At 52.6% G+C, this 9,899-nt stretch overlaps 1 protein-coding gene across 1 annotated transcript; it reads left to right on the top strand.

Moving 5' to 3' along the window:
• Positions 1-220: 220 nt before the first annotated feature.
• Positions 221-8,562, top strand: LOC129535533 (liprin-alpha-1-like). Its single transcript, XM_088833424.1, is given in 8 exon segments — positions 221-529; positions 1,844-1,943; positions 2,163-2,789; positions 2,792-3,832; positions 4,467-4,600; positions 5,016-5,126; positions 7,403-7,515; positions 8,277-8,562. Coding segments are annotated over 8 exon segments (2,721 nt in total).
• Positions 8,563-9,899: the final 1,337 nt, after the last annotated feature.

Genomic DNA, 9,899 nt, shown 5'->3' with positions numbered 1-9,899 from the left:
GGGCCGGCGTGCCAGGGGCCGGTACCGGACTCACAACATCCATGGGCTGGGCCTCGATCAGAAGGACTTGGGCCCCCCACGAGCAGCGCTGGGGATGGGTCTCTCATACGCCACATGTCCCGCGCCCCACCACGGGTTGGGGATTCGAGCCTGGGCTCTTCACTGTTCACTAGCCATTACTGAGGGAATCCTGGTTAGTTTCTTTCCTCTGCTGACTAATATGCTTAAATTCAGCAGGTCACCACGTCTGATCAGAGGTCTCATCTCAAAGGGCGTGCGCACATGCGCGCGGGGCGAGGGTGCCTGCGAGGAGGGGTCCAGAGAAGAGGACAGAGAGACCCGTGGCCTACCTCCCCGGGCCCCCTTCCCCACGCACACACAGCAACCCTACTGCCAACCCCGCCACCTACCCGTCGTCCCTTCAAGGGTTCGGCGGCGGTGGCGGCAACAGCAGCGTGGGGTGGGCGGAGAGCGAGACGCCGAGGCGGGGCAGGAGGGGAGCACGAGCCGGCTGCGGACAGAGCGGGGTGTGGGGAGGTTGGGGCACGCATGGGCGCCCTGACCCTGACCCTAACACCATGAACAGTATGAAAAGGCAAAATGATCAGGAACTGAATGAGGAACTCCCCAGGTTGGTGGGTTCCCAATATGCTACTGGAGTTCAGTGGAGAAATAAATCCATAAAGAATGAAGGGATGGAGCCAAAGCAAAGATAATGCCCAGTTGTGGATGTGACTGGGGATAGAAACAAGGTCCAATGCTGTAAAGAGCAATATTGCATAGGAACCTGGAATGTTAGGTCCATGAATCAAGGCAAATTGGAAGTGGTCAAACAGGTGATGGCAAGAGTGAACGTCGAAATTCTAGGAATTAGTGAACTAAAATGGACTGGAATGGGTGAATTTAACTCAGATGATCATTATATCTACTACTGTGGGCAGGAATCCCTTAGAAGAAATGGAGTACCCATCATGGTCAACAAAAGAATCCGAAATGCAGTACTTGGATGCAATCTCAAAAATGACAGAATGATCTCTGTTCATTTCCAAGGCAAACCATTCAATATTACAGTAATCCAAGCCTATGCCACAACCAGTAATACTGAAGAAGAGAAAGTTAAATGGTTCTATGAAGACCTATAAGACCTTTTAGAACTAACACCCAAAAAAGATGTCCTTTTCATTATAGGGGACTGGAATGCAAAAGTATGAAATCAAGAAACACCTGGAGTAATGGGCAAATTTGACTTTGGAGCACGGAATGAAGTAGGGCAAAGGCTAATAAGTTTTGCCAAGAGAACGCACTGGTCATAGCAAACATTCTCTTTCAACAACACAAGAGAAGACTCTACACATGGACATCACCAGATGATCAACACCAAAATCAGATTGATCATATTCTTTACAGCCAAAGATGGAGAAGCTCTATACAGTCAGCAAAAACAAGGCCAGAAGCTGACTGTGGCTCAGATCATGAACTCCTTATTGCCAAATTCAGACTTAAATAGAAGAAAGTAGGGGAAACCACTAGACCATTCAGATATGACCTAAATCAATTCCTTTATGATTATACAGTGGAAATGAGAAATAGATTGAAGGGACTAGATCTGATAGAGTGCTTGATGAACTCTGGACAGAGGTTCGTGACATTGTACAGGAGACAGGGACCAAGACCATCCCCATGGAAAGGAAATGCAAAAAAGCAAAATGGCTGTCTGGGGAGGCCTTACAAATAGCTGTGAAAAGAAGAGAAGTGAAAAGCAAAGGAGAAAAGGAAAGATATAAGCATCTGAATGCAGAGTTCCAAAGAATAGCAAGGAGCGATAAGAAAGCCTTTCTCGCAGTCGCGCAAGCTCGCCGGCGCCTCTCGCTGGCTCCGTGTAGCCGAGGGACCGGCGGCCGCCCCCGGCCGGCGCCGCAGCCTCCCGGGAGCCCGGCCCCGAGGTGTGAGAGTCAGCTTTGTTCAGATGCCCCGAGGAAAGGAGCGGCCCTCTCATTCTCCAGCTCCCTCACTGGGCTTCCCTTCTGTTTGAAATCTTGGATTGTGGCTGCCTAAGGACCTCTGGCTCAGACTGTAAAGCTTCTATCCGCAATGCGGGAGACCCGGGTTTGAGCCCTGGGTTGGGAAGATCCCCTGGAGAAGGAAATGGTAATCCACTCCAGTACTGTTGCCTGGAAAATCCCATGGACGGAGGAGCCTGAAGTTCCCAGCTTCTGACGAGGAGGTAAATGTATATAAGCAGCAGCTCCTGGAAAGGGAAGAAGAACTCGCCGAGCTCAGAGCCAAAAGAAACAACACCAGGCTGCTGCTGGAGCACGTGGAGCGCCTGGTTTCCCGGTACGTGCCGTCCCTCCAGATGACGGCAGGCAAGCAGCAGGCGCAGCCCCCAGCCGGCATGACCAGCGAGTTGAAGGTGCTCAGAGCGCTGAAATCGCTCTTTGAATACCACAAGGCCCTGGATGAGAAGAGATCGTCCGACGGCTCTCAAAGCCACGAGCCAAACTTGGCTAAGATGAGCGAGCTCCAGGAAGTCATAGACAAGAAGTCGCGGGAGCAGAGCCAGATGAAAGAGCGCCTGGCAGCCATCTCTGCCCACGTGAGAGAGCTGGAGAAGGACCTGGACACGGCCAGGAAGAAAGTCCTCAAGTCTGAGGAAGTGAACACGAAACTGGAGAGGGATGTCCGCGAAACCATGGCCCTGAAGGAGAAAATGGAAAAGAGAATCACTACCCTAGAGAAACACTCCCTCGCCGCACAGCGCGAAGCTGCCTATGTGCATGACTTCAATGATAACTTGAAAATGAAATCGCAAATGAGGATTCTATGCATCGACAGACAAGGCAGGGATAAGACGTGAAGGAAGAACACAATAAACCCTTATCAGATACCGTGGATAAGCTTATGTCCGAATCAGATGAGAGGCTTCAGCTTCATCTGAAGGAGAGAATGGCTGCTCTGGAGGATAAGGTGCAGACCCTGAAGGAACAGGGCTGGGAGCGTGCGCAGCAAGCCAGCGTGCTGGCCAACGTGACCCAGGCGTTCGAGAGTGACGAGGGCATGTCTGATGGCGAGGGCGACGGGGTCACCCTCTTCACCTCGGCCACTCAGCTGTTGCCCAGCGGGCAGGTCGATGCCAAGACTCTGACTTTGACGCTTCAGGAGCAGCTGGACGCCATCAATGAAGAGATCCGGTTGATCGAAGAGAAGAACACGGAGCAGCCGGCCGAGGAGACTGAGAGCAGGGTGGGCAGGGGGAGCTTAGGCAACCTCCATCGTTGTAAAACAGAGAGCTCCCTCAACCTGGATCCGGCCTCCTCGCTTGCCGGCTCCTGCTCGCCCAGCAGTGGGCGCTCCAAGCCCCAAAGAAGGCGGCACAGCCCTCCGAGGGAAGTAGACACGACTGGGCTGCCAACTATCCAGGAAGAGGTAGGAGACATCGAAGGCACAACCTTGACCCCTGCCTCGCCGCAGTCCCTTCAGCTGGACCGGCTGCACCCGGGGGCACTGCACACAGCCAGCCACGAGGCCATCAGGGACGCCTGCAACTTGACAGCCTCCCAGGACAGCCCCGGGAGCAACCCCAGCAGCAGCAGCAGCAGCAGCCAGGACTCGCCACACAAAGCGGCAAAAAACAAAAGCATCCGGTACTCCATCAGCCGCATATTTCAAAAGAAGTAAACGGGCCGGCCAGGACACCCCAGCAAGGAGGCATTAGGACCAGAAATACAGCGCTGCGGGGCATGCTGCATTGACTGTGTACCAGATGCTGCGCGTGCCCCTCACCAAGCAGGGGCTGCCACCTCCCGATTTACAGAGGAGACATGGCCCCGCGGTTAGGGAGTGGTGAGGCAGGTTCACACCCACCCAGCGGGACCGGGCACTTTGCCGAATCCCCGCCGCCTCTCCAGTGGATGCAGCAGGAATGAGATGGTTTTATGGCATCACTGATTCAATGGACGTGCGTTTAAGCAAACTCCAAGAGATAGTGAAGGACAGGAAAGCCTGGAGTGCTGCCGTCCATGGAGCGGCAAAGATTCGGACAAAACTGAGCGACTGAACTAAAACCTGAGTGTGTGCTGAACTGCTTCAGTCATGTCTGACACTCTGCAAGCCCAGGGACTGTCGCCCACTAGCTCCTCTGTCCAGGGGACTCTCCAGGCAAGAATACTGGAGTGGGTTGTCATGCCCTCCTCCAGGGCATCTTCTTGACCCAGGGATCGAACCCCCGTCTCTTGTTATCTCTTGCATTGGCAGGCAGGATCTTTACCACGAACGCCACCTGGAAAGCCCCAGTGAACGTTGACAACTAGGAAATGCAGAAAATAAGGGCTGCTCCTAAGTTAAACCAGAAGAGCAGCGAGCACAGTTTGTAAAGAGGGAAACGCAGGCTGAGCAACAGCAGTGCTGATGGAAACAAGCAGGGATGCACTCACCCACATAAAGAGAATACCTGTGCCATTCTGAAGATGAGCCCGTCAGTCCTCGGAGGGAGAGTGGAACCGGAACGGAAACCGAGGCCATGGTCAGCAGTGCCCACCCACACGGCCCAAGTGGAGTAGTGTCACTCACCGGGTTTCCTGCGTCCCCAGAGCTGCCGGCGGTAACACCCCTGAGTGCTCGGCCGGGCAGCATCCCCGAGTGAGCTAAGACATCACTGCTCTCCTTCCAGTGCTGCTGCGGGGCCCTCTGTGGGCGGCCACCCTCATCCCCTGCCCTGCCACCCTCTGGGGCCCCGCTATCCCCCGGGATCTTTTCAGCCCTTGAGCTTGGGTGTTCCCAGCCCTCTGCCACGCAGGACTGGGACGCAACTCAGGACTTGGGCTTGAGACATCAAGGAGACCGTGAATCTGGAAGGACACCGCCCTGGGGCCCGTGAGAGAGCAGGAAAGCAAAGCCCCCACGGGGAGGAAGCAGAGCTGGGGAACGTGCCCTCAGCCACCACTGCCTCCTGCACAAGTGCCTCTTCTTTGCCTCTCCTTGACCTGAAAGAAACCCCAGCTTCCGCTGCTCCGCAGGTGATTCCTAAAAATGCACGTCCTGCAAGAGCTATTGTCCTGCTGCACTGGGGCTGCCTGGGTGTGCTAAGGAGCGTCAGAAGAGTGGGGGTGCCACACCTCATCCTGGAGGTGGGGGGCCTGATACTGGGAAGGGTCTGATGCCTGGGGAGGATCTGAGGGTTGGGGAGGGCCTGATGCCGGACTAGGGTCTCATGCTGGGGGAGGGCCTGATGCTTGGGAAAGGTCTGATGCGGGGGGAGGGCTTAATGCTGGAGGAACCTCTGATGCTGGACTAGGGTCTGAAACGGGATTAGGCCCTGATGTTGAGGGAGCGTCGGATGCTGGAGTGGGCCTCATGCTATGGGCAAACGTCTGATGCTGGGGGAACCCTCTGATGCTGGATTAGGGTCTGATTAAAAACCCTGTAATAAAATGTCTTCGGGCCCACATAACAAGTATCAACAGATTAAAGATTGCATCGAGTTGAAAAAAGAAAAAAGAAAGAAAGCCTTCCTCAACGATCAAAGCAAAGAAATAGAGGAAAACAATAGAATGGGAAAGACAAGAGATCTCTTCAAGAAAATTAGAGATACCAAGGGAACATTTCATGCAAAAATGGGCTCGATAAAGGACAGAAATGCTATGGAGCTAACGGAAGCAGATACTATTAAGAAGAGGTGGCAAGAATACACAGAGAACTGTACAATAAAGATCTTCAGGATAATCACCTGAGAAAACCAAGAAAATTACGATGGTGTGATCACTCACCTAGAGCCAGACATCCTGGAATGTGAAGTCAAGTGGGCCTTAGAAAGGATCACTACCAACAAAGCTAGTGGAAGTGATGGAATTCCAGTTGACCTATTTCAAATCCTGAAAGATGATGCTGTGAAAGTGCTGCACTCAATATGCCAGCAAATTTGGAAAACTCAGCAGTGGCCACAGGACTGGAAAATGTCAGTCTTCATTCCAATCCCAAAGAATGGCAATGCCAAGGAATGCTCAAACTACCGCACAATTGCACTCATCTCACACGCTAGTAAAGTCATGCTCAAAATTCTCCAAGCCAGGCTTCAGCAATACGTGAACTTCCAGATGTTCAAGCTGGTTTTAGAAAAGACAGGGGAACCAGAGATCAAATTGCCAACATCCGCTGGATCATGGAGAAAGCAAGAGAGTTCCAGAAAAACATCTATTTCTGCTTCATTGACTATGCCAAAGCCTTTGACTGTGTGGATCACAAGAAACTGTGGAAAACTCTGAAAGAGATGGGAATCCCAGACCACCTGACCTGCCTCTTGAGAAACCTGTATTCAGGTCAAAAGCAACAGTTAGAACTGGACATGGAACAACAGACTGGTTACAAATAGGAAAAGGAGTATATCAAGGCTGTATATTTTCACCCTGCTTATTTACCTCATATGCAGAGTACATCATGAGGAACGCTGGGCTGGAAGAAGCACAAGCTGGAATCAAGATTGCTGGGAGAAATATCAATAACCTCAGATATGCAGATGACACCACCCTTATGGCAGAAAGTGAAGAGGAACTTAAAAGCCTCTTGATGAAAGTGAAAGAGGAGAGTGAAAAGTTGGCTTAAAGCTCAACATTCAGAAAACTAAGATCATGGCATCTGGTCCCATCACTTCATGGGAAATAGATGGAAAAACAGTGGAAACAGTGTCAGACTTTATTTTTGGGCTCCAAAATCACTGCGGATGCTGACTGCAGCCATGAAGTTAAAAGATGCTTACTCCTTGGAAGGAAAGTTATGATCAATCTAGATAGCATATTAAAAAGCAGAGACATTACTTTGCCAACAAAGGTCCATCTAGTCAAAGCTATGGTTTTTCCCGTAGTCATGTATGGATGTGAGAGTTGGACTGTGAAGAAAGCTGAACGCAGAAGAATTGATGCTTTTGAACTGTGATGCTGGAGAAGACTCTTGAGAGTCCCTTGGACTGCAAGGAGATCCCACCAGTCCATTCTGAAGGAGATCAGTCCTCTGTGTTCATTGGAAGGACTGATGCTAAAGCTGAAATTCCAATACTTTGGCCACCTCATGCGATGAGTTGACTCACTGGAAAACACTCTGATGCTGGAAGGATTGTGGGCAGGAGGAGACGGAGACGACAGAGAATGAGATGGCTGGATGGCATTACCGACTCGATGGACATGAGTTTGAGTGAACTCCGGGTGTTGGTGATGGACAGGGAGGCCTGGCGTGCTGTGATTCATGGGGTTGCAAAGAGTCAGACATGACTGAGCGACTGAACTGAACTGAGCTCGCAGCCAGTGTTTAGCTCCTCAGACGCCAGACCTCCAGGCCTGGCCCAGGGCCTCAATTCCGGAGTCAGGGCCGGGAGTCGGCCTGCACTCTGTGAGCCTTCCAAACACATTCCTAGGTGAACAAGGACCTGACCATGGGTGAGGAGGCTGCGGGAGTGCGTCTGAGGGAGCCGGATGCCATGCCGGGGTCACCTGGCCGAGGGCATCTAGCACCTCCCATGGAACCCCGGTGAGGGGTGGCGGACCAGAACCTGGCATGCCCAATGCCAGAGTGGGGAGCAAAGCTAGCTCTGGCAGAAGGAAGCAAACAGCCACCGGAAGCCTTTGCAAGCAGTTGCTGGGCTCCCCCACGTTAGGGCTCCCCGGGCAAAAATCCCGCAGGAGCCAAGCACCCTGCAGACAGGCCTAGGCTCGCGAGCGCTCTCCTGCAGAGCAAACATAATGGAACAGCCATGCAGAGGTTGCCTTGACGTTCACTGGGAGTGTGGGAGCTCTGCCTGCGCACGGGACCCTAGGGGCCACTGAAACTGCAAAATAACCTCCCAGCCAGCACTCCCAGCCTGGGGTGACGCTCAGCACCCAGGTGGCTGGGGCTGCTTTCGTCCTAGTATGTGGCTCGTCAGGCACCAGACTGGCGAGGCCTGCTCCAAGCAACTGATTACCCGAGTCAGGGCGGGGTGTCGGTCTGCACTCTGGGAGCCTTGCAAACAAATTCCTAGGTCAGCGCAGTCCTGCCCATGGGTGAGGAGGCTTCAGGAGTGCCTCTGAGGGGGGCAGGTGCCATGTCGGGAACCCTAACTCATCTAACCCTATCTGTAATCCTAACCCCTAACCCTAACCCTAAAACCCTAACCATAACACGGTTCCCTGATGTCTTTCCTCTCTAGGACCTGAGGCCACCTCTCACGGCTCCCTGACGTCTTCCTCTCTAGGCGTGATGCTGCCTGTGGCCGGTCCTGACTTCTTTCCTCGCTCTGTGCCCTGAGACAGCCCCCTCCAGGTCCTGTCCACAGACCCCGTGCGCTGCCACTCGTCCACTTACGACTCCCCACCCCAGGTTCGCTTCAACGCTCCCCTCAGGGTCCTCTCCGCGGACCGCCACCCCCCCGCCAGGTTCTCTCCATGGTTCCCCTCCCAGGTCCTCTCATCGGCCAGATCGGGTCCCCAGGTCCCCTCATCGCCCCGCCCCTGCTCCTCACTACATCCTGACCCTGGCTCACTACTCCCTGACGTTGGTCCTCACTATGGCACGTCTCTGGACCTCACTACTACCTGACTCTGGTCCTCGCTATGCCCTTACTCTGGACCTGACAACACTTTGATCCTGGTTCTATGTCCTGACACTTTTCCATGCAATTCCTGACACTGCTTCTCACTTTGTGCTGACACTGGTCTCACTATATCCTGACTTACTTTACATCCAGATTTGGGCACCACTGCGGCCCTGACTCGGCCTCACTTGGACGTGACTCTGATCCTCAGTCAACCCTGTCTCTGGTCCTCACTTGGGCCTGACTCTAAACAACTGTTAAAATATGCCATACAATATCCACACAAACAGAGTGAAGTTATTTCAAACACAAATACAGATCAAAGCAATTGTCAAAGCAATTCAGAAGCACACTCCAGATGAGATTTCCTGGAATGAACAAAAACCAAAATGGAAACCAAGATTACCCTAAGTTTACAGAACCACAGAGTGCATGCCAGCGAGTTATCACACACTGTCTGAGTTCTTACAACACCCCAAGTGCTACTTTCCTGGTTTCCCAGATTAATTCCTTGGAGTAGGACATTTGGAACAGTCCAGGCAGGATGAAGAGAGGATCTTCCTCAAGGCAGAGTTGGCCTTGGCAAAGGCTAGGGCAATCCCTCTTCGCTGTCTGCTCCTGCCCTGGAGTTCCAGTTGCCAGATGGGGTATGACTAGGTCTCGGCCTTTCCAGGCAAGAATGCCAGGTGATCTGCCTTCTCATGGCATTTTCCAACCCTCCACTCTCTTGAAAGAGGCTGGTATGGAGAAAATCTTGGAGCATCTGATCAAGTCAGAGGACCCACAGGGGCCATCCCCAAGTCAGCCCCACACTGAGCACCAAATCCGATCCCAAAACACCACCTCTCTACACCTGTGCTAAGCCAAATTTCAGAGATAGAGTTTCAGGTGAAGTAGAAAAGCATAGCTTTACTGCTTTGCTAGCAAAGACTGACACAGAAAACCCGTGCCCTCAAAAACTGCCCCAAAGCAGGAGGATTTCTTCAGGAGTTTTATAGCTATGGGCTTCCCTGGCAGCTCAGCTGGTAAATAATCTGCATGTAATGCAGGAGACCCTGGTTCAATTCTTGGGTTGGGAAGACTCCCTGGAGAAGGGATAGGCTACCCACTTTAGTATTCTTGGGCTTCCCTGGTGGCTCAGCTGGTACAGAATCCACCTGCAATGCGGGAGACCTGGTTTGATCTCTGGGTTAGGAAGATCCCCTGGAGAAGGGAATGGCTACCCACTCCAGTATTCTGGTCTGGAGAATTCCATGGACTGTATAACCCATGGGATCAAAAAGAGTCAGACTGAGCGACTTTCACTTTATAGCAATGGTTAAAGGGCAGAGTTGTTGTAAAG

This window comes from Moschus berezovskii, chromosome 28 (assembly GCF_049115385.1).
Source record: "Moschus berezovskii isolate FMDL1 chromosome 28, NW_MosBer_1.0, whole genome shotgun sequence".
Classification (NCBI taxonomy): Eukaryota; Metazoa; Chordata; class Mammalia; order Artiodactyla; family Moschidae; genus Moschus; species Moschus berezovskii.
The sequence above is the reverse complement of the archived record's forward strand: the minus strand, read 5'-3'. Positions and strand labels throughout refer to the sequence as shown.